At 37.3% G+C, this 24,990-nt stretch overlaps 1 protein-coding gene and 1 pseudogene across 1 annotated transcript; both read left to right on the plus strand.

Moving 5' to 3' along the window:
* Positions 5,235 to 7,963, plus strand: LOC18765984 (G-type lectin S-receptor-like serine/threonine-protein kinase At2g19130). Its single transcript, XM_020558973.1, has 2 exons — positions 5,235 to 5,426; positions 5,705 to 7,963. Exons 1-2 carry the CDS (start codon positions 5,316 to 5,318, stop codon positions 7,655 to 7,657), a joined length of 2,064 nt encoding a protein of 687 aa, XP_020414562.1. The 5' UTR covers positions 5,235 to 5,315; the 3' UTR covers positions 7,658 to 7,963.
* Positions 8,612 to 11,066, plus strand: LOC109947808 (annotated as a pseudogene).

Below are 24,990 nucleotides of genomic sequence, written 5' to 3' on the forward strand. Positions count from 1 at the left end.
TTTAAGTTTCCATTTTAAATATTTCTTATGTTTATCTATATATTGGGACCGTAATGCTTGAATTTTTCGTGTCATGTAGGCAACATATGATCCACATCAAGACTGCTTATCCAAATTTAGAAAGAGAACAAAGTGGCTGCAGGATAAGCACAATAGCACTTTCATCAATGGCTACGCTTCAAGGTATATGTTGTTGAATAACATATTTCTCTTTTAATTTTCTTCTTATTTCTATGTTAGATTGAATTAAGATTTGATTAATTTGCAGGTTCAAAGTGAACTTGAGGAAGACAATAATGGCGTATCAGAAAATTTAAGGTGGCTAGCAGCTGGTCCAAACATGGCAGTGCCATTATATAGGAGCTATCTTATTAAAGGTATTAATTCAATATCAAGGCACAAGATGATGTGCGGACAACTCAAAATAGTGGAGTTTATTTACTTGCACATACCATGCAAGTTGCTAGTGCCAAGGATAAAAACCCAATTCTCTCAAATATGGGTTTCTATGGTGTCATTCAAGAAATTTGGGACCTTGACTACCAAAAGTTTACAATCCCAGTCTTTAGGTGTGATTGGATAGATAGTTCTGGTCTTGTAGTCGACGAACTTGGATTTACCCTTGTAGATTTGAGTAAAATTGGACATAGGAATGACCAATTTGTTTTGGCTTCTCAAGTCAAACAAATATTTTTTGTTGACGACCCGATGCATCATGGTTGGTCGGTAGTGTTATCAATGCCTAATAGAGAATATAATGATGTTATTGGTGATGAAGTCTTAGGTGATGTGATAATTGAGTGTGAGCCATTTACTAGAGGGATGCCAAATGTTGACACATTTGATGAACTGGTGGGTGAGTTAGGTGCTCAAAATATTCGAGGTGAGTGTGAAGATATATGGATTGAATGATGCTTATGTAATTGGCAGTGTATGACATTCATTTTATAATATATTGTAATGTGATTTCTTCACTTTCATTATACAGGTTTTGGCCACAAAACAATCAGTGCAAAAAATACTGGATCCAGATTACATCATTATATTCTGCATAAAAAACAACGTCTGTTCAAATAAAACACGACGTTATGGTGAACCATTTATTCAGCATATTTACCGACGTCTTAAAGCAACGTAACAATGAAGAACCACGACGCTATTGTGAAGCAATTATCCAGGATATCACGTCGGGGAAGGATTAAGAACCGCCATGTAATTCAAAATAACACGACTCTAATCCCATAATAACGACGTCTAAAAAACGAGATATATAATCTGAACGTTAAAAAATACGACGTCATCATACATTTTCCACGTCGCAAGTTCTTTTATAAACGAAGAGGAACGAAATGAATTCCGACGGAAATTCATTATAACCGCCGTCTAATAACAATTAAACGACGTTATTTGTAATACGGCTCTCATCATAATCTACGCCGTCTATATGTTCTGTAATACGGCTCTCATTTATTTGGAACCGACGTTGTTTAGAAGTTCAACGTCGTCTATATTATTAAGTGCGTCGTGAGTAATGAATACATATAAATACAACGTCGACTATATAAATGTATACGTCGTAAATAATGACACTGACAACTATTTCCACGTCATCTTTTTTAGAAAAATCGAAGTGGAAAATTTATTTCACGACGGTTTTTTGTAAATAAGAGACGTAGTAGATTTCAATAACGTCGTCTTCTCATGTATTTAAAGACGTCATATTTTTTCTTGTCGGGTAAATTATATTTAACGGCGTAGTATTTTAGTTGTCGTCGTTGTATGTATATCTTGCGGCCTTGTTCTTTTAATATGTGTCATATTTTTCCTTTTTAACGACGGTGATTTTTTTGAGTTGGTCGTCTATTCTCATCCTCGACTATTTTCTAGAACTTTAGCAGACTAAACACGTCTGTTTTTATTTTTTTCCGACGTTGTTTTATTTAACAACGTCTAATATTTATCGTCGTTGTTTGTTTCTGAAAATAGGACGTATAAATTTTGTAATACGACTCTCATATATTTGTAACCGACGTTGTTTAGTTTTTCAACGTCTACTCTATTAACATATACGTCGTAAATAATGACACTGACAACTATTTCCACGTCATCTTTTATCGAAAAATCGAAGTGGAAAATTAATTTTACGACGGTTGTTTTTATATATGCGACGTAGTAGGTATCAATAACGTCGTCTTCTAATGTATTTAAAGACGTCATATTTTTTATTGTCGTGAAAATTATATTTAACGTCGTCGTATTTGTATTTTCGTCGTTGTATGTCTATCTTGCGGCCTTGTTCTGTTAATATGTGTCATATTTTTCCTTTTTAACGACGGTTTTTTTAGAGAGTTGGTCGTCTATTATCATCATCGATTGCTTTTTTTAGATCTTTTTGCAGTACAAAGACGTCGTTTTGTATTTGTTGATGACGTTGTATATTTTAACAACGACGGTTATTTAGCGTCGTGGTTTATGAGGGAAAAGATGACGGTGGATTCCACGACCATTGAAAAATCCAATACACGACGGTGATTTACCGTCGTCTTTTTGCTTTTTTGTAGTTGTGTGGATTTGGGTGAGGTTTTGGATTGTATCTGTTGGATTTGAGGATTGTTTTTTTGCATTACTTATCAGGGAAATCTCAATCTAAGACACTCCACTGCTCTATAGCAACAGCAACCAAACAAAGAACAAGAAGGGGGGAGAGAGAGGGGGAGAGAGAGAGTGACAGAGAGATATGGAAAAATTATACTTCAGGTATTCGGTACGGTACAGTACTGACCGATACCAAATACCTAGTACCGCTACCATATCATACTCCCTTGATACAGTACAGTATCATATCGAATATCTCCTCATCCCAAATGAAATGGTATGAAACCGGTTTGGTACGGTATGGTTAGTGTACGATTTCAGTATTTCAACTTTAAATGCCCAGCCCTACTTATAAGGGAATTAATCTTTCCCTTAAATGGAGAGATTGAGTCAATTAAGGATTTTAATGAGAATCAAATCCCTAATCGATGATGATATATCTATTTTCGATCTAAATAATTATACAAATAAATGAAGATAATTATTGACCTAAGAGATATATTTGTTCCCACAACTAACACATCACATGCACACCTCTTACACATCACATGTGCACAAATGAACAAGAAATTACAAACAACAATATTTCATTCGCACACTAAAAAACAAGGAAATACAAAAAATTGTTCCAAAATTGCCTCGTCATCTGTGGAGTGAAATACCCTACTAACAAAGAGGACCTACAAGTCTTTTCATTTGATATGTATGCCCATTTTAGTCTTTCAAAAAGTATGCAATTAGTTTGTATTTTAGGAGAAGAACTTGCATGTTATGGGGATAACGTTGTTTTGCTATCTCAATCTAATCACGTTTCGTCATGTGGAATCCTTATCACGTATGGTAGGACGTGATTAATCAAGAATAATAGAACAATGCTATTCTTGTGACATACAATTTTTTTTTCTTCGTATTTTAGGGACTTTTTATCATTTCCCCTCGATAAAATCTTCCTGCGTTTCCTGACCAAAAAAAATAATATCTTCTAGCGTTTTGACCCCCCAAAAAAAAAAAACAAAAAAAAACAAAAAAAAACCCGAACGCAGCCTAAACTGGTACAAAAATAAGTTCAACCAGCGCATAAATCTTCTCGATGACAGTATAACCTTGCGACCAAACAGTGGGACCAAAGTGTAATGGTATAATTTCTAGGGTTTCAACATTTCGCTATAAAAGCTTGATACTCTGCTTCTTCTAAGCCCACGGTCCCGAACTCTTGAAATTTCAGAGATTTCTCTCCTTCGTCTTCCTTGCCTTTAATTTTCCGAGATGGCTTTCTATTATTCTTTTCTCTGAATTTTGATTGATGAAAATGATGAAAGAGATGTGTAAGGGTGATGATCATTCGATTTCACGTGATCAAACAAATTCTCTTCGCTACGTTCTTTCTGATTCTTAAACTCCCACTGCCATTCGGCCCCCCATTTATTTAGAAATTTAAATTTATTTTGTCTAGTTTCTATTATTTCTCCTTTTTGTTTAATGTTGAATCTTCGAACTGGTTTTTGCAGAAATTGGTTAAATACAAATAAACACAATGCCCCGTTAATTACATTTATTTTTAAGCAACCACAGATTATAATGGTGTATTTGTAGTTTGATGTGAGGAGATGTTTGATTAAAACTGCAGATTGGGTTCTACTTCCTTCTCATGCAGGTTTTTTCTCTGCTTCAAAGTTCCTTTATTTTCTGCTTCCACTGAAAACTTGTGTTCCCAGATTGATGAACACAAAAGTACTCTAAACCTAGTTAATGAATTTGAAGCTAATCAAGTAATTATAATTTGGGTGGAAAATCACCATTATGGACACCCCCAAATTGCCAATTTGTACCCTTTTTGAATCAATTTTACAAGTAATTGGGTTCTGATTGAGTGATGATGGGCCTATAATTTTATCTTAAGGGTCTTAAGAGCATGAGATTTTTCAACGACTTTGTAACCTGGAAAACCAGAGACTATTAATGCTAATAAGAGATAAAAACAGAGAGAAGAAACAACTTAACTCTTTGTTTAAGTCTGATGATTTGCTTGAACTAATTTGTTTTGATTTGTTGGAGCCTACCTGAATTAGCTCTTAAGACTCTTTTAAATGGATCATAAACTTATGGTTGGGGTCAAGGGGAAGATACTCAAAAAGTGATGCTTAAAGTTAAATACATCCCCATTCTTTCTCTGAAATATGAAGTCTTGAAATTTCGATTCAACTGTATATTTCGTTGGAAATGGGACTCGTATAACCGCGTTACGAAGCTCAGATTTCTGCAGATGAATCGATATGAACAGTCTGATTTAAATCATATACAGAATCATAGACGGAACTAAAAGTGTAGAATTTTCAGTTTATTGACTTTTTTCTTTCTAAGATTACTTTTCTTTTTAGGTTTTGGTTGTTTGATAATTTAGTCCAACACTAATAATAGAATGAAATATTTTACTGCTCATGGAAGGAGAATTATTGATAGAAGTCAATGGCTTTTTTGTTTCACCAGCCAACTTGTCAAACACATTGCTGCTTTTGAGGATCTGTGGATCGTTTGTCAATTTTTGAGGCGATCGGTTGACTTCCAAAGTTAAACATACGATATCCTGATACAGCATGTCTAGCTAAGCCTACGCATATAGCAAAACAGCTCTTTTTTGCAAATTTGTAAGGAGATGAAATTCACTTGCAGGAACAACTTTATTTATAAGCCTGTTCTGCTTCTGTTATGTTTAACCTTCGATGCTTGTATCTCCATGGCGACTCATGTTATCTCCGCAGGCCAGTCTCTTTCTGGGAACCAGACAATTACCTCTCCAAGTGGCATTTTTGAGCTGGGTTTCTTCACACCAGGTAACTCTCAAAACTATTATATTGGGATATGGTACAAAAAACTATCCCCTCAAACAGTGGTTTGGGTGGCAAACAGAAACCAACCTGTTTCTGATACATCGTCTTCAACATTGCAACTCTTCCAAAATGGAAACTTAACCCTACTGGTCCAATCCAAAACTGAAATTTGGTCAACTCATTCTATGTCAACGGTTTCTCATTCCACCGTAGCAATGCTACTTGACAATGGGAACTTTGTCATAACAGATGCATTTAATTCATCTGTTGTTATATGGCAGAGTTTTGATCACCCAACTGATACTTGGCTTCCAGGAGGGAAGCTTGGACATAATAAGCTTACGAAAGAAAAACTAAGTCTTACTCCATGGAGAAACCCACAAAATCCAGCACCTGGCCTCTTTTCTTTTGAGCTAGAACAAAATGGAACAAGTTTTTGGTTATTTTGGAATGGTTCTAAAACTTATTGGACCAGTGGATATTGGACAGGGAAAATCTTTAGCCTTGTTCCGGAAACAGCTGCAAATGATTATATTGCAAGTTTCACTTTTGCTTCAAATGAAAATGGAAGCTATTTCACTTATGCTTCAGCATATAACGATACCTTCATCAGATTCATGCTAGAAATTACTGGTCAAATCAAGTTTTATGTCTGGGGGAAGGGCTTCACACAATGGACTCTAATCTGGATGCGACCAAATGAGCAATGCGATGCTTATGCTACCTGTGGTGCTTTTAGTATCTGCAACCAGCAGAATGCTTCTCTTTGTGGTTGCCTGCCTGGATTTGAACCCAAAGTCCCGAAAGTTTGGAAATTAAAAGATCACTCAAATGGCTGTCTGAGGAAAACTCCTTTACAGTGCAATGATGTCCGAAATTCCACATTTCTGGTGATACATGATGTTCTCCATCCTGTGAATTCTGAGTCGTTGACAGTTGAGAACATTGAAAAATGTAGATTAGCATGTTTAAGAAATTGTTCGTGCACTGCTTTTGCTTATGATAATCAGTGTCTGATTTGGAAAGGAGATCTGCTCAATGTAAAGCTACTACCATCTGAAGGTAAGGTAGGAAAAGATTGGCATCTCCGAGTTGCAGCATCTGACAATGAGTATCAAAAGATAGGGTCTACCAGTAAGATAAAGAGGAAGACTGCTTGGATTGTAATTGGAGTACTTTTAGGTTTCACCTTTATCTTGACAATTGTCATGATATTAGTCAGAAGGAGACAGTCAGCAGGGGCATTGGAGACAGTTGATGATTATTTAGTGTTGTTCAAGTATAGAGATTTAAGAAGAGCAACAAAGAACTTCTCAGAAAAACTTGGGGAAGGAGCTTTTGGTTCTGTCTTCAAGGGGGTATTGCCTGATTCAACTGCCATAGCAGTGAAGGAACTTAAAAGTCTGAACCAGGGAGAGAAGCAATTCCGCAATGAAGTGAGAACTATTGGTTCAATCCAACACATTAACCTTGTTCGTCTCTGGGGATTTTGTGCAGAAGCTTCGAAAAGAATTTTAGTCTATGATTACATGCCGAATGGTTCTCTTCAATCTCTCTTGTTTCAAAAGAATCCGATAATCCTAGATTGGAAGGCCAGATATAATATTGCAATCGGCACTGCCAGAGGATTGGCTTATCTCCATGAGGATTGTAGAGAGCGTATCATACACTGTGACATTAAGCCTGAGAACATTTTGTTGGATGCAGAATACAGCCCAAAACTGGGAGATTTTGGTCTCGCAAAACTCATAGGCAGACAAAATAGCCGGGTTCTAACAACCATGAGAGGAACTGTAGGCTATCTAGCACCAGAATGGTTTTCAGGTGAAGCCATCACACCCAAAGCTGATGTCTTTAGCTATGGCATGTTGCTGATTGAGATTATATCAGGAAGAAGAAATAGACAAGGGTTAGATGAGGGATTAGAGAGTTTCTTTCCAATCCAGGTTACAAATATAGTAACCAAAGGAGAAGATGTTGTTACCTTGTTAGATTACAAATTGGAAGGGCAAGCAGACAAGGATGAACTCACCCGGGCATGCAAAGTCGCTTGTTGGTGCATTCAAGATGATGAGAAGGATAGGCCAAAAATGAGGGAGGTTGTTCAAATTCTTCAGGGAGTATCAGATGTTGGTATACCTCCAATCCCACAGTTCCTCCAGCGCCTTAATGAGAATCCAATAGAAGCCACCAGTAGCCAGGAGACAATTTGCACTTCAAATTCATCAGCATGATCTGATGTCTTTTCTGCATTCAATCTAAAATCAGCAACTGTTATGTGGAAAATTAATAAGAATGCCCCTTTGGCCCTTTGGGAAAGTTCAAACCAGTAACCTCCGTACCTCCTCACGTTTTTATTCACACCAGCTACAGAAGATGTGTATCATAACATTAATTTTCTCAACCTCTAATCTCTATTGCCAGTAAATAAATTATAATGAGGAACACTGGCACTGAGAGCTTTTGTATTAAGCATCTGGAGAATCCTCTTTCTCTGATGAGGTTCACTTGATTTAGAGTATGTCTATTATTCAGTACTAGTTTGGATCAGTAGCTAGCTTCTTTTTGTTTTTTTGTATCTTTTAATTCTTGGTTTCATAAACTCTATGACTATCAATTCTTGGTTTCATAAACTTCATTGAAACTATATTGAAACTATCTTTTAATTCTTGGTTTCATAAACTCTATGACTATCAAGTTAAATGCTGCACGGATTTACTGATTACACCTTGAAATTGAAAACTTCATTGAAACTATATTGAAAAGGACAGAAGAGGATGCAATTTTTCACTATAGCTTGTAACCAGACTATGAGTCTTCTGAAGTCATATACTATTTTTTGTGTATTGATTGAAAAATATAAAAAAGAAACAAGAAAACATGGCCGTCCAGAAGGGAAAAGACACTGGATCTTTCATTCACCCATGCTTTTGCTCTGTCTTCCTCAGTTTTTAACCTTCACACTTGTGATTAATCTAAATTCCAACTCAACCCAACTTCTTTTAAAGATTCCTTGTTGAAATTCTTTGCTTAGAGATAATTCAATGCAGCCACCTTCTTAGGATCACAGATTGATGTTTAAGTTATATATATATGCATCCCCATTCTGCCATGTGAAGTGAGTGATGCTTGAGTTAGATCCAGCTCTCAATAATAATAGTTCATTTTCAGAAGACAGAGAGCTCAGTTGCAACTTCCCCACACATGGCTCAACAATCCATTTCATTATAAATTGAATTATATTGAAATTCTACAGAGGCTTTTGGTAATAGAGTAATATCTAGCTTTGCTGGCAACTGTGAAGGGAACAAAAAACAGAATAAGTCCAGAGCTTTGATATCACCAAGCTTAATTAGCGCAAATCTTTGTTTGCAAGTCTATGAAAAGATGGATATCATCAGTAAGAACCACTTTATTTCTCAGTCAATTTTGCTTCTACTATGTTGTACCTTCGGCGAGTATATATCTATGGCGTCTAGCATCTTCTCCCCAGGCCAATCTCTTTCAGGAAACCAGACAATCACCTCTACAGGTGGCATATTTGAGCTGGGTTTCTTCACACCAGGTAACTCTCAAAACTATTACATAAGCATATGGTACAAAAATCTACCACATCAAAAAGTAGTTTGGGTGGCTAACAGAAATCAGCCTGTTTCTGACCCAATTTCTTCAACATTGGAACTCCATGCTAATGGAAACTTAATCTTACATTACATGGATTGTCCAAACTTCCAATATGGCCCACTAATTCAACATCAGAGATTGCTAATTCCACTATAGGAATGCTTCTCGATAGTGGGAATTTTGTTCTAAGAGATGCATCTGATCCATCCGCGTAAGTTTTGATTTCCCAACAGACACTTGGCTGCCGGTTGCAAGGCTTGGATATAATAAGCTTACCAAGGAAAAACTATTTCTTATGCCATGGAGAACTTCAAGTGATCCAGCACCTGGCCTCTTCTATTTAGAGCTACAACAAAATGGAACAAGTTTTTGGTTACTCTGGAATGGTTCTGAAACTTATTGGACCAGTGGATATTGGACAGGGAAACTCTTCAGCCTTGTTCCAGAAATGGCGAAGAATGATTATATTTCAAATTTTACTTTTGCTTCAAATGAGAATGGAAGTTATTTTACTTATGCTGATGCCTCTTCAAATACCTTTATCAGGATTATGCTAGAAATCACTGGTCAGCTCAAGTTATTCATCAGGGGGAAGGAGTTCGCACAATGGACTTTGACCTGGATGCCGCCACTAACAATGTGACGTTTATGGTTCATGTGGTGCTTTTTGCATCTGCAACCAGAAGAATGTGTCTCTTTGTGGCTGTCTGCAAGGATTTGAACCCCAAGTCCCAAAAGATTGGAAATTACAAGATCACAAATGGCTGTGTGAGGAAATCTCCTTTACAATGCAATGATGTGAGAAATTCCTCAATTCCTATAATGCATGATGTTCTCAATCCTATGCTTCTGAGTCTTCGACAGTTAAGAATGTTGATGAATGTAAATTAGCGTGCTTAAGAAATTGCTCATGCACTGCTTTTGCTTATGATTATCAGTGTCTGATTTGGAAAGGAGACCTATTCAATCTAAAGCAACTAGCATCTGCAGGAAAAAGAGGCCAGGATTGGCATGTCCGAGTTGCAGGATCTGAGAAGGATCAAATTATATATTCTGCAAATAAGAAAAAGAGAGAGACTGCTTGGATTGTTATTGGAGTACTTGCAGGGTTATTCTTTGTCTTGAGCGTTGTCATGGTCATGTTCAGAAGGAAACAGTCAGTAGGAGCATTGGACACAGTTGAGGATTCTCTCGTGCTGTTCAAGTATAGAGATTTAAAAAAAGCAACAAAGAATTTCTCTGAAAAACTTGGAGAAAGAGGTTTTGGTTCCGTTTTCAAGGGTATATTGGCTGATTCAACTGCCATAGCAGTGAAAGAACTTAAATGTCTGCAGCAGGTGGAGAAACAATTTCACGCTGAAGTGAGAACTATCGGTGCAATCCAACACATCGATCTTGTTCGCCTCCAGGGATTTTGTGCAGAAGCTTCAAAAAGACTTCTAGTTTATGAGTACATGCCAAATGGTTCTTTACACTCCCTCTTGCTTCCGAAGAACCCACTAATCTTAGATTGGAAAGCTAGATATCATATTGCAATAGGGACTGCAAAAGGATTGGCTTACCTCCATGAGGAGTGCAGAGACTGCATCATACACTGACATCAACCCTGATAACATTTTGTTGGATGCAGAATACAACCCGAAACTTGGGAGATTTTGATCTTGCAAAGCTGATAGACGGAAACTGCAGCCGAGTTTTGACAACCATGCGAGGAACGCCAGGCTATCTTGCACCAGAATGGTTTTCAGGCGAAGCCATCACTCCAAAAGCTGACGTTTTTAGCTATGGAATGTTGCTGATTGAGGTTATATCAGGAAGGAGAAACAGAGATGGGTTCGATGACGGGATATAAAACTACCTTCCTATCCGGGTTGCAAATTGTTGGGCCTAAAAATTGTGCGAAGCCCAGCCCATTTTTGAAACCCACAAGACATAAGCACAACTTGAGCTTGATTTTGAGCAGCCCAAAATGGAGAAAGCCCAGAATTTATTAAACCCATGATAAATAAACAGTCTCAAGTTTTGGAAAATAGAGAGGGCAGCCCAACCAAAACATCATAGGCCCATATCTTTTTGCAAATTGGCAGAGGTTTAGAATAGCACAGAGAATAAACGAATCCATGAAATTGCCAAGATTAAAATTGGTAAAATTCATCACCAAGCAAATCAAATCTCTAAAAGAAATCGAATGGGGCCCAGCTTCTAAAATTCTCACCATTTTGATCTCCAGCCCAGAGTACAGTCAGCAGATCTTTTTGGAAAGTCTATTCTCAGAACCCATGTGACTACCTGACTTTGAAAAATCAACAATTTCAACTATCACAAAAGAGGTGATAGGGAATTAATGAAGGCAGGTCATTACAGGAAGACTTCTTTGAAACTCTGCAGCCAAAAGATCAAAATCCGTTTTCTATATTCTGAAAAATTATACTCCGGAGCAGGTGCCATTTCCAAGGGATAAGTAGGCTATATTTTCTAAAGAGATAAGTAGGGAGCAGGGAGTTGTTCATCTAGAAAAACAAACTGACCATCATGGCAGATTGTGTCATTTTCTCTTTATAAGGAACAAACAGGGAACAAAGAAGAGCTGGTTCTTCTTTCAGGAAAAGCAAGGAAAAGACCTCCATGGAAGCTAATTGTTGACAGCCCTTCTCTGTTAGAATAGTAGCTTCCTTCTCTTATGACATTAAGAAAAGAAAAAAGATCTTTTAAGAAGATTTGCTGCCCATTATTAAAAGATTAGAAATCTCACTCCAACATTTTCTATAAATATGAGAGGAGATGAACAGATCAAGGACAGAAAAAAAAAACCAATCAAAAACAAAAACTCAAAATGATCACTTGATCTTAAAAGCCTTCAAAACACTAAAGCAACCAAAAGCTCATTGAGCCACAAGAAACAAGTCAGCTATAATCCAGAATCTCTAACTTCAGTTCAGTTTCAGAGAAATAGTCATTCAAAACGATATTTCTCTCATTACGAATTTGGTTCAGCATAAGCCAAATCAATTAGAGTTCGGGTTTTACAAATATGAAAACCTCAACAAATTTATGGAGAGCCCTGATCAAGCAGAACAAGTACTAAAGTGCAGTTCCAGTTCAGCAATCATCAAATCCAGCCACTTTTACCCTTGCCATACTGAAGAAGTTCCAATTCTGCCGGTGCAAAAAGCCTTCCAGGGCTTGACATAGATTAAAGCTCTGCCACACTCGAACGTTAGTATCGATTTATAGCTGAAACTTGACAGTTGAAGGTGTTGATAGTCCAATCTAGCACAAAAACATCCAATCCAGCCCGAATCAAAAGTAGCTGTCCAAGCAGAAATTGAAGTCCAAAGTTTGTTTTATCTTTTTAAAGTTGGTCTTCCCTTTTGAGCTTTGTAAAAGGCAGTTCTGCTTGAAAACAGTTCACTTTCTTATCATTTATTCTGTCCAAAACTACCAGTTTTGTACTGTGAAAAAAAGTCATCACCAGTCTGAGGCAAGAAAAGAACTTACTTGGGAGATATTACTCACCCAAATTCACAATCACTTGTTTAGAAATCAGTAGCTTGGAGCGCAAGTTATCTATTTTAAAGAAGTTTGCTAGGGTTTTTATTGCTAGTAGTCACTAGTAAAAAAAAACCGCTTGCGCGACCAAAAACTATTCGTCGCTCAATGTTACTTTGAGCGACCAAACGACAAAACTTTGTCTCTCAAAGTCTTGCGCGACCAAACTTTGCACGACAACAATACTTTGTCGCTCAAAGTCTTGAGCAACTAAACTTTACGCGATGAAAAATAATTCATCGCTCAAAGTGACTTTGCGTGACGAAACAATAAACTTCGTTGCACAAAGTCTTTAGCGATGAAGTGTGTTTCGTCGCGCAAAGTCTTTACAAAAATAAATAAAATAAAAATTTTATTTTTTAAAATCTATGCATGACGTAATCCAAACATTTCGCCGCCTAAACTAATTTATTTTTGTTTTTTATTTTGTATGCATAACACTTAAGAAATTAAACGGTATATATATTTATTAAGTAGCTTTAAATTTATTATTTTAGTTCGGATCGGATTTTTATTAGAAAAATATATTATTGTAGTTCGGATTGGGTTTTTGTTGGAAAATATATTTTTTAAATTGATGATCGAATTAGATATAGGGTCAAGGAGTGTAGCTGTAAAAAATCATCAAAATTGGAGTTAAAATAGCCGTTAAATTGTGATTTTTCATTTATAACCGTCAAAAGTTTTGTCCCATTACTTGATCTCTGAATGTTTATCTTTTCTGATTTTTGGCGTATATGATCTCAAAGTATAAACAAACAAGTTTGACGGTTGGATCGTTGAAACTAGTTTCTTTGAATGCGTATGCCATCAAAACAATATATTCACTAACAATTAAAAGTTTATTTATACTTTCGTTAAATATAACATAAGATTTTGTGCTATCCACTAGTGTACATATTTTAAATTGAAGATCAAATTCAGTCATTGTATTCATATAGGTCAAGGAGTGTAGCTGTAAAAAATCATCAAAATCGGAGTTAAAGTAACCGTTAAATTGTGATTTTTCATTTATAACCGTCGAAAAGTTTTGTCCCGTTACTTGATCTCCGAATGTTTATTTTTTTCGATTTTTGGCGTATATGATCTCGAAGTATAAACAAACAAGTTTGACAGTTGGATCGTTGAAACTAGTTTCGTAGAATGCGTATGCCATCAAAACATTATATTCACTAACAATTAAAAGTTTATTTATACTTTCGTTAAATATAACATAAGATTTTGTGGTATACACTAGTGTAAATATTTTTAATTGAAGATCAAATTTAGTCATTGTATTCATATAGGGTCAAGGAGTGTAGCTATAAAAAATTATCAAAATCGGAGTTAAAATAACCGTTAAATCGTGATTTTTCATTTATAACCATCGAAAAGTTTTGTCCCGTTACTAGATCTCTAAATATTTGTTTTTTACGATTTTTGGGGCATACGATCTTGAAGTATAAACAAAAAAGTTTGATGGTTGGATCGTTGAAACTATTTCGTATAATGTGTATGCCATCAAAACAATAAATTCACTAACAATTAAGAGTTTATTTATACTTTTGTTAAATATAACATAAGATTTTGTGGTATCTACTAGTGTAAATATCTTAAATTGAAGATCAAATTTAGTCATTGTATTCATATAGGGTCAAGGAGTGTAGCTGTAAAAAATCATCAAAATCGGAGTTAAAATAACCGTTAAATCGTGATTTTTTATTTATAACCATCGAAAAGTTTTGTCCGTTACTAGATATCTGAATGTTTGTTTTTTGTAATTTTTGGGGTATATTATCTTCAAGTATATACAAACAAGTTTGACTATTGTATCATTGAATGGTGTGTGTATATATATATATTTATTTATATATTAAGTAGCTTTAAATTTATTTATTTTGTACATATAACACTTAAGAAATTGAATAGTATACATATTTATTAAGTAGCTTTAACCTTATTTATATTTTAAATCATAAAATAAAATATTTTTTATTTTTTATTATTCATAACAATTATTTTTATAAATATTGCGGTACAAACCAATTTTTTGTTTCTCAAAAGTTTGCACTACAACAGTTCGTTGCGTAAAACTCTAAAAATTTGGGTGGGTACCAAATATGGGACGCGAGATTTTTTTATTTTTATTTTAAGACTTTGCACGACCAATATTTGAATATTTTTCATCGCGCAAAACTTTAAAAATTTGGGCGGGCACCAAAAGTGGAACGTGGGAAAATTTTTAAATATTTTTTTTAAGACTTTGCACGACCAATTTTTTTCGTCACGCAAAACTTTGCATGACCAATATTCGAATATTTTTCGTCGCACAAAACTTTAAAAATTTGGGTGGTACCGAAAATGGGACGCGGGAAATTTTTTTTATATATTTTTTTTAGACTTTGAGCGACCAATATTTTTCATCGTGCAAAACTTTGTGGGACCAATAATCCAATATTTTTCATCGCGCAAAACTTTGCGCCACTAATATATATTTTTTGTCGCGCAAAGTGATACGGTTTTTAAAACCAAAATAACTTCTCCACCATTTTCTCAATGTCTTTCTCTACTCTTACCTCTCCTCTCTCTTTCCCTCTCCCCAAATCCCACCCTTTCTGGAACTCACTCCTCTCACTTAATCTCTCATCTCTCTCTTCACTATCTCTCACTCTCACTCACTCTCACTCACTCTCTCATCTCTCATTTCACTATCTCTCACTCTCACTCACTCTCTCATCTCTCTTTTCGCTATCTCTCACTCTCACTCACTATCTTCTCTAATTCTCTCACACTCACTTCTCCCTCTCATTCTCACTCACTCTCAATCTTGCCAAAAGGTATATTCTCTCCAAATTTTATTTTTTTTTTCTTCATTAATATGTGTTTTTGGAGTTAGTTTTGAGTTTGTGTGGGCTTTGGGGTTGAGTATAAGGTGAGGATTGGAGTTTGGGTTGGATTTGTGGTATAACAATTTTAGAGGAGATTATGCCAATTTTTGTTTTCTTTTTTGTTACTTGACCATATTTGTTTTTTTTGTAGGGAATCGTCGAGACTTTGAAAGATAAAGTTGAGGATTAGGACGCTATCGAAACATATTATCCGCTACTACCACCACAATAGGCTTGTATTAGGATTTTATTATTATACTTTGTTAATTTATGTGTACATTTTCAATATTATATATTTATTTATTTATTGAATAATTTGATCACTATTTTTTCTATGTAATTTTATTTTGAATATGTCAATTTAAATTAAAGTAATTAAAAAAATTCATACAATTAAATTAAATTTCAAAAGTCAAAATTCGAAAAAATTAATATAATTAAATTAATATTAAAGAAATAATAAACAAAAAGTCAAAAACCTTGCGCGACGAAATATTTCGTTGAGCGAACTATTAAATTATTTTATTTTAATTAAAAAATTTTAAAACACAAAAAATATTTCGTCGCGAAAAAATTAAAAAATTTGGGCAAGTACCAAAAATCGGACGCGGGATTTTTTTAAAACTTTGCGCGACCAATATTGTTTCGGCAGGCAAAACTTTGCGTGACCAATAAGGTTTCGTTGTGCAAAAACTTTGCGCGGCGAATAAGGTTTCGTCGAGCAAAACTTTGCGCGACAAATATTGTTTGGTCGTGCAAAACTTTGCGCGACCAATAAGGTTTCGTCGAGCAAAACTTTGGGTGATTAATATTTTTTCGTCGCGCAAAACTTTGCTCCATCAATATTTTTCGTCGCGCAAGTTAGATTTTCACGACGTTAAGGTTCATCGGACAAAGATATTTTGCGCGATGAAGAATATTTTTCGCCGCGCAAACCCTTGCTTCACGAGTTTTGCACGACATATCATGAGCGACAAAATTGTACTTTGCTCAACAAACTTATTTCGTCGCGAAAGTATTTTTTGTACCAGTGAGTGACATGCTCACACACAAAAGAAAGTTGACTTGTTGACCAGTCAATGGTTTTCAAGGCAATGGAGAACTTTACCCTACCATCACAGGAACAAATCTAAAACGGGTGAATACAAATGTAATAAATGAATGAAAAGATGCTATTAGCTTGTTAGATTACAGGTTTGAAGGCCAAGCCGACAAGGATGAACTTGGTAGAGCATGCAAAGTCGCTTGGTGGTGCATCCAAGATGATGAGAAGGATAGGCCAACCATGAGGCAGGTTGTTCAAGTTCTCGAGGGAGTTTCACATGTTGGTATATCCCCAATGCCATGGTTCCTCCAGCGCCTTACAGAACTTCCAATAGAAGCCATTAGTTATGAGGAGACCACTTCCGGTTCAGATTCGTTTTCATGCACTGATGCCCCAAGTGCATTTTCAACCTCAAATTAGAAGCTGTTCAAAGGAAATGTAACAAGGATGCAGCTTTTGCAAGCTAAAATCAGCAACTTCCATTTCTATCACTACTACATTTTATGATTTGTGCGACGAAGACAATTTTGTCGCACAGAGTTGAATTTGGTCGCACAAAATCAAGCGCGACAAAAAATTCGTCGCGCATAATCTGTCGCGCAAAGATCGTGAAGAAAGACTTTGCGCGACCGATTGTATCACTCGTCGCGTAAATTTGTGCCACGGTTACCCTTCGTTACACAAAAGGTTCAGAGACGGAGCAATAGTTCGTCGCACAAACTTATGCGCGACGAAAGAGAGTTCGTCGCCACAACGATGCGCGGCGAATAATATTCGTCGCGCAATACGTCTCGTATATATTTGCGGCACCAAGAGATCTTCGTCGCGCAATTCGTGTCTACAAGTATTGCGCGACGAAAGATCATTGTCGCGCATACGAATTTTGCGCGACGAAAGTTTTCGTCGTGCGGAACGCGTCATAGATATTTGCGGCACAAACAGATCTTCGTCGCGCGTTTCGTGTCAATACATTTTGCGCGACGAAACACTTTTGTCGCGCAAATCCTTTTTGAGCGACGAAAATGTTCGTCGCGCAAGAATAAATTATATGTATTTAAAAAATGAAACAATTTTATTTCGTAATATATAAATTTGCGCGACGAGAAAAATTTCGTCGCGCAAATTTAATATATATAATTATTATTTAATTTTAATATTACTTTTTATTTTATTTTATAAAAAAAATAAATTTGGTTTTTTTTTGCGGTAATAAAATGAAATTCCAATAAATAATAAAAAAAAAGAATTGTAAAGAACATATTTATTATATAAAATAAATGTATACTGCAAGAGAAATATTTAAAAAATAATTATGAAAATAAAAAAACTAATCAAATAATGTTCCAAAATCTACATTATCGTCTGGCACATGCGGTTTAGAGGTCTGGGGGTCTACAGGGGCCGTCGTCTGGTGGGGATACTTGGGATGGGCGGGCTCGGAGGTCGGCACATCAAAATGCGAGACTGGAATGCCGGACTGTGCGAGGGACTGCAGAATGACCGACATCTGACTCTGAAGAGTGGCCACCTGTGCTGTCAAAGCAGTGACCTGACTGTTTGACTGCGCTGATGAACGTGGTCTGGGTTCCCTCCGCCTGGCATTCCCCATCCCTCGACAATATGTCCCTGGTCTCCTCCCGAGAGTCTGATCCAATGTCTCCATCAAGATCTAAAATCCAGCATCCTGTGGAGGATCCACAGACTCGATCGGAGTATCGGGAGGAAGTTGGGAGGCGGACTCCTGAAGAACCAACTGGCTCTTCTCCACCATCGTCGTCTGTTTAGCATAACATAAAATATAAATTAAAACATTCATATAATAGCCTTTAAACTTGAATGCGTAACATAATAATTAAAATTAAATAATACTCACATGAAGGGACTCGGCCAACTCATTCCCAGGTCGAACATAAATGTCGCCAAAGACGTCGATCTCTGAGAATTTGGACCCCCCTAAATCGAACAAGAGAAGAAAAATATTAGTACAAAAACCATTCTTTATGAATAATTAAAAATTAAAAATTAAATAAAAATTATTTTATTATTACCTGCCGCCGTGCATCCATCCTATAGGAGAAGGGCCTGGAACCGGAATGATGGATAAGAGTCTTCTTCTTCCTATTGCCCTTATTAACTTTGGCTTTATTCTGTTATACAAAAAATAAAACATATTAGTTGAAATTGAAATTAAATATAAAACATTAAAAAAGAACATTAATAAGAAAAATATAATAAATTTGAAATTCATATTACAAATTACCACAAAAGCGGGCGCCTGAAAATGAGCTCAGAGCCACGCTCAACTATCCTCTCGCCCCTCAAGCTCCTTCGGGCAACCCTCCTGAAGAGCGACTTCTTGATCATCAAACGCCTCAAAATAGTGGTGCAAGTCACTCTTCCACTGTTTGTACCTCTTAGAGAAGAGTCTGTTGACGTATGCCAACGACTCGTCGTCTAGGTCCTCCAAGTTGTAGTTCGTCTGCAATAAATTAATTACATACATTTAAATAATAGAAATATAAAATTTGAAAGAAAAAGAATTAAAAGGCCTACATACCGACAACTGGCCGCGAACCTCCGTCTTGGTCTCGTTAAGCATCACCTTCCAAGACTTCCATTTCATCGGGCAATGGCTCCGAATGACATGACCAATGTCGTGGGCCAAGGAGCTATGCAACTCTGCCGTCGGTGCAGCCCGATGTTGCTCGTCGTATCCGATGTTGATACGACTGTTGGCCACCCGGGTGACCTTCGCCGTCTTCAACTGCCGACACGGCCCTCGGGTGTTCTTCTTGGCTGCAAAGAAAGATGACATTAATGTTAAATAAATAACAAATTTAACTATAAAATACACACACACAAATAAAAACAAAAACAAAAACCAAAACAAAAATAAAAAACAAAAATATAAATAAATGGAGTTTAAGGATATCTATACCTAGCTGTGACCCCGATGCATCAGTGGATGTGGTGTCGGTGGTGCTGGCGGGGCGATGACGCCGTCTGGCGCTAACAGGCTGTGCCACTGATGAAGCTGATGAAGTAGGCGCCTGGGACCCCGCGGGACCAACTGCCAAGTGGTCCATCAGTGCTGGCGCAGTGGCAGCAGATGTCGGCTGAGCCGGGGGCTCCGAACTCTGCGTAGTCGTCACCGCCCTACGACGTCTAATCAGGTCTGACATCTGCACAATTTCATTAATACACGTATAAATTAATAAAATATATGAATATTTGAAAGCGCATACAATTTTATTAAGATTCTTGACCTAGGGTTTGCGAGTTCGGAGTATCCGGGACTCCGATCCACGATCCAACGAATCCTAGACGATCCTAGAAATACAAGGTACACCATACGTGAGTTTGAGACTCAAAAGGTAACCAAATTCCAATCCGAAAATACCTACACGCTCGTGACAAATAGGGGATTGCACTGGGACCCAATGCAGTGGTGCTACAGTACCCCACGCGCCACCACACACGCCAGTAGCGCGTGGGTGTCCAAAGCGATACCAATCGCTGGAAATTTCTAAAAACTAAGGGCCAAGGTTCCTACCCTAGGTTCAAAACATCAATTGGAGCCACTTTTGTTCTTGGACCTACCCTGAAAAATGACCAGAAGTGGCCGGAATTGAAATTCAAAAACCGGCCGAAACTTAGGGTTTTGAAATCGACTGACCTATTGCAACAATTACATAAATCCTACCCAACCATCAGCTAAAGCATCTAAAATAGGATAGAAACCATACCTTAATTGTCGAATTTGGTCGCCGGAGGAGAGAGAACGACGGCGGCGGAGATTGGGTGAAAACCGAGGAAATAACGGCGGCTGGCTCGACGGTGACGGCAGGGAACCTCCGGGGTACTAGCGTTGTGGCGGCGCCATCCAAAATGCACTGGGGTAGGGGCTAAGCTGACGAGGTGATCTTCGTCGTGCAAGTGTTTTCATTTTTGAAAAATGTTTGGTGTCAATAATTTTCAAACTTTGTATGAAAATGGTTTGGATATATTTATTTATCAATGTTTTATAACAAATGTTTTATCATTTTCATTTTGTAAACGTGTTTTGTCAAAAAAAAAATTTAAAAATTAATATTAAAAGGGTTTGGATATATTGATTTACCAATGTTTTATAACTAAATTTATTTTAATAATGTTTCAGTTGTCCACATATATAAGGTTTGGATATAACAACTACATATATTCAAACTTTTGTATTACACAAAGTCTGTACACTAGCATAATAAAATTTAAAAAAATTTAATTATTCATCATCTGAACTATAATAACTTTCGTTATCGTCGCTATCATCACTTTCGGTCTCCCAGTCCTCCTCCTCCTCCTCTATAACTACATTATCTGCGTTGCTCGGGCCCACTGCAACATCGAATCTTGGAAGATCCCCGAGGTCAATTGTAATTGACTGAATTGGTATTTCGATTGAAGACACTCCTTGTATTTGAAACGGTTCTTGTATAATATGTGTATCTTGAAGTGTTTCCGCATCATTTTCCATTGAAGATTCTAAACGTTGGTCAGCCACATTGTCGACGTCGTTGTCAGTTGGGTCTAGTTCTGGTATAGCATACACGTTCCTATGATCCATCTTCTGAACAATTTTCCAACTGCTCTCAGCTTTAGGGTCATCTAGATACACAATTTGTGTTGCCATGTTTGCCAAAATGTAAGGGTCGTCATCATACCAAGTTCTGTTAATGTTCACAGACAGTAAGCCATGGTTGATTTTAACACTTCCCGGCCTATTTGGGTTGCTATCAAACCATCGACACTTAAACATGATCACTTGGTATCGATCTTTGTAAAGCAATTGAACGACAGTTGTGAGTTTGCCATAAAAATCAATGTTCGTACTTTCGCCTCCACCTGGGACATGGACACCACTGTTTTGCGTACACAACTTGTCATCTCGTGCAGCCCCCAATAATTTGACGCCGTTAATATAACAACCCGAAAATAATTCAGCGCGAATTGGGCCGAACGCCAAGTTATATAACTCATCACTGTAAGTGGAGGAATTCGATGATTTCAACTTATTCACCTAATATAATACAAAACCATTCACATGTTAGTCTGACAAAATTAAATACTATAATTTATATTTGTCAAATACAAAACACTTATAACTTACATAATCCAAAAACCATTGTGGAAACAATTCACAGTGTTTCTGGGCAACTAAATGTGATGGATGTTCTCACGCCATCATCTCTTCATGCTCATCTAAGTATGCCATTATCTCATTACAATTGTTCAGTACGAACCAATGCGCTACCTCCATGTCATTTCTAGAAAACGACTCTCCTCATACAGGATCTCCAAAGGGTCGTGAGCTTTGGGCAAAAACAGAAAGTTTTTCCTTTCTCATACCTCCGCCGTTATTGCCTGAGGACGATTGAAAGCCGTCTCCACATCTTTTAAATACATTCCACAGAAAGTAAGTGACTCATATTGAACCCACGCCTCTATAATTGATCCTTCGGGCTTCGCCCTGTTGCGTACACTTTTTTTCAGCTCTCCGAGAAGCGTGTCAAAATAAAACTATATGATACAAATTAGCAAGTCTGTGATAATAATGCATACACAAACGATAAGGATTATATACCTTTCTATTGGATACATCCAGTGTTAGTTGACAGGACCAGCAAGCAATGCCTCTTCTGGCAAGTGAACCATCACGTGCATCATACTTGTGAAGAAAGCTGGAGTAAATATCATCTCAAACTTGCATAGGACTTGGACAATGTCATGGCGCAATTGAAACATGTCTGTCTTTCGCAATGTTTTTGCCGTCAGTTGGGAAAAAATTCTGGACAACAACATGATTGGCTTCACAACATCTTCTGGCAATAGATGTCGAATACCCACAGGAAGTAGGCGTTGCATAAACACATGGCAGTCATGGCTTTTCAGTCCAGTAAATTTACCCCCGTCAACATTCACGCAACTTGCGATATTAGAAGCATACCCATCAGGAAACTTTACAGACGATACAAACTTTAGAAACTCTTTTTTGTCATTCGGTTTCATAGAAAAGAATGCAAGATCCCTTCTAGCTTTATCACTGTCCCTGTTCATCCATAAACCCCTTCGTATGCCCATTCTTTCCAAATCAAGACGGGCTTTGATTGTGTCCTTTGTCTTGCCCTCGATATCTAGAATCGTGCCCACCAATGTGTCAAATAAATTTTTCTCAACATGCATCACATCTAGATTGTGCCTCAATTTGAGTTTCGACCAATATGGGAGCTCAAAAAACATAGGCTTGTGAGTCCAGTTCATATGTGTAGAAGGTCTGGTCCGACTAACTGTTTTTCCGAACGGAGCAAAATTCAAACGGTTAAGCTGTTCCAAGATCTCATCACCGGACCATTCTCTAGGTCTGAGGCGACGCTCTGTGTTCCCGTCGAACTCTTTATCTTTTTCCCACCACTCGTGGTCCCATGGCAACCATCTCCGATGACCAAGGTAACAAACTTTTCCCGCATGCCAACCAGAAGTTACATCTTCCTTGCATATAAGACATGCCATATAACCCTTTGTGCTCCACCCAGAAACCATTGCATATGCTGGAAAATCATTCACAGTCCACATAACTGCTGCCCGCAAAGTGAACATCTTCCCAGTTGATTTATCGTACGTGCGAACACCGTTTGTCCATAAATCCTTCAGCTCATCAACCAGCGGCCTTAAGTAAACATCGATTGACCTCCCAGGATCCTCAGTTATCAAAACAGTCATCATCATGTATTCTTTTTTCATGCATTTCCAAGGCGGCAAATTATATGGGAATACGAAAATCAGCCAAGTGCTGTGGTGTTGGTTTAGAACCCTATACGGATTGAATCCGTCAGTGGCAAGTCCCAATCTCACATTTCGGGGATCAGCAGCAAACTCGGGGAACGTTCGATCGAACTCTTTCCATGCCTCCCCATCTGCAGGATGCCGCATCACATCATCGTCTACCCGTTTTTCCTTATGCCATCTCATGTCTGTGGCAGTATGCGTCGACATATACAATCGCTGCAACCTAGGTTTCAGGGGCAGATAACGCATGACTTTTTGTGGGATCTTAGTCATTCTATTCTGAGATGTCATTTTGAACCTCGACTCATTGCATATAGGGCATGTCTCCAACGTTTCATGCTCCTTGTAGAATAACATGCAATTATTTTTGTAAGCATGAATTTTTTCATAACCCAATCCAAGACCATTCAACACCTTCTGCGCGTGTTTATGGTCTTTCGGCAAACAATTGTCCGTCGGAAGCATTCTCTTGAAAACTCCGAAAAAGTAATCGAAACACAGGTTCGACATACGATACTTTATTTTTCCGTGCACTAGCTCTACAATGGCCGTGAGAACGGAAAAGCTCTCGCACCCCGGGTATAGCTCTTGGTTGGCATTTTTTAACAGTTTTTCATACTGTTCAAACTCCGCGCTGTCTATTGGTGTAGGCATGTCATCTTCCCTTTCGTGATTGATGTTGGTTGATGCAAATGGAAAAGCATCCTGTATAATATCCATGACTTGATCATTAGGATCCACAATAGGTTCAACACTGTCCATTCTTGTGGCATTTGAAGACGAAGCATGGTCTAATTGTTCCCCATGAAGGTTCCAAATGCTATATGTCTCAATCATTCCATTCCTTACTAAATGAAATCCAACATTTTCAATTGTCTCCCACAACGTGTTATTACACCTCCTACAAGGACATCGGATTCTAGTTGCACCTGGGTTGTGTCTACGTGCAAACTCAATAAAATTCTCGATCCCATCCAAGTATTATTCGTCTGCACATCTATTCGGGTTCTGTATCCACCTTCTGCTCATAATTCCTGAAACCACAATCACAACATAACAATCACAACAACTTCATACGAAGTTATAATGTCACCTTATGCCTCCGGTAAGGGCCCTATCCCATTCGGGAATGCATAATCCTGTCACGTAACCTACGGCTACATGAGATTAGATTTCGACATGGATGAATTTCGGCAGCATCTCGATACATTTCTTGAGGTGGGCATAGGTATAAATACCTACGTACCACCCGAAGAACGTACCGAGATGACACCGAAATCTCCACAATCGAAACCTAATCCTGTAGCCGTAGATTACGTGACAACACTATGCATTACCAAATTGTCCAAATAGTGGGACAATTCAAGAATTAATTGGACCGCAGTCATGCTTTACGCATCCATGTACGAAATCCAACTAATCTCGAACGGGAAACTAAATGTTACAAAACATATAAATAAAAGTACCAAGTTAATTTCAATTAACTTCGTACATCACAACGCATTGTGCTACGTCACGCACAATTTAACAACATAATATAAATATAACTTCACAAAAAAAATATACACATAACAAATTAACTTTAACATTTTTAATATATAAAACGAATAAAATACCTTATCAATCGTTCTCCACAAATCGCTAATTACAAATATCCCTA

Source organism: Prunus persica, chromosome G3 (assembly GCF_000346465.2).
Source record: "Prunus persica cultivar Lovell chromosome G3, Prunus_persica_NCBIv2, whole genome shotgun sequence".
NCBI lineage: Eukaryota > Viridiplantae > Streptophyta > Magnoliopsida > Rosales > Rosaceae > Prunus > Prunus persica.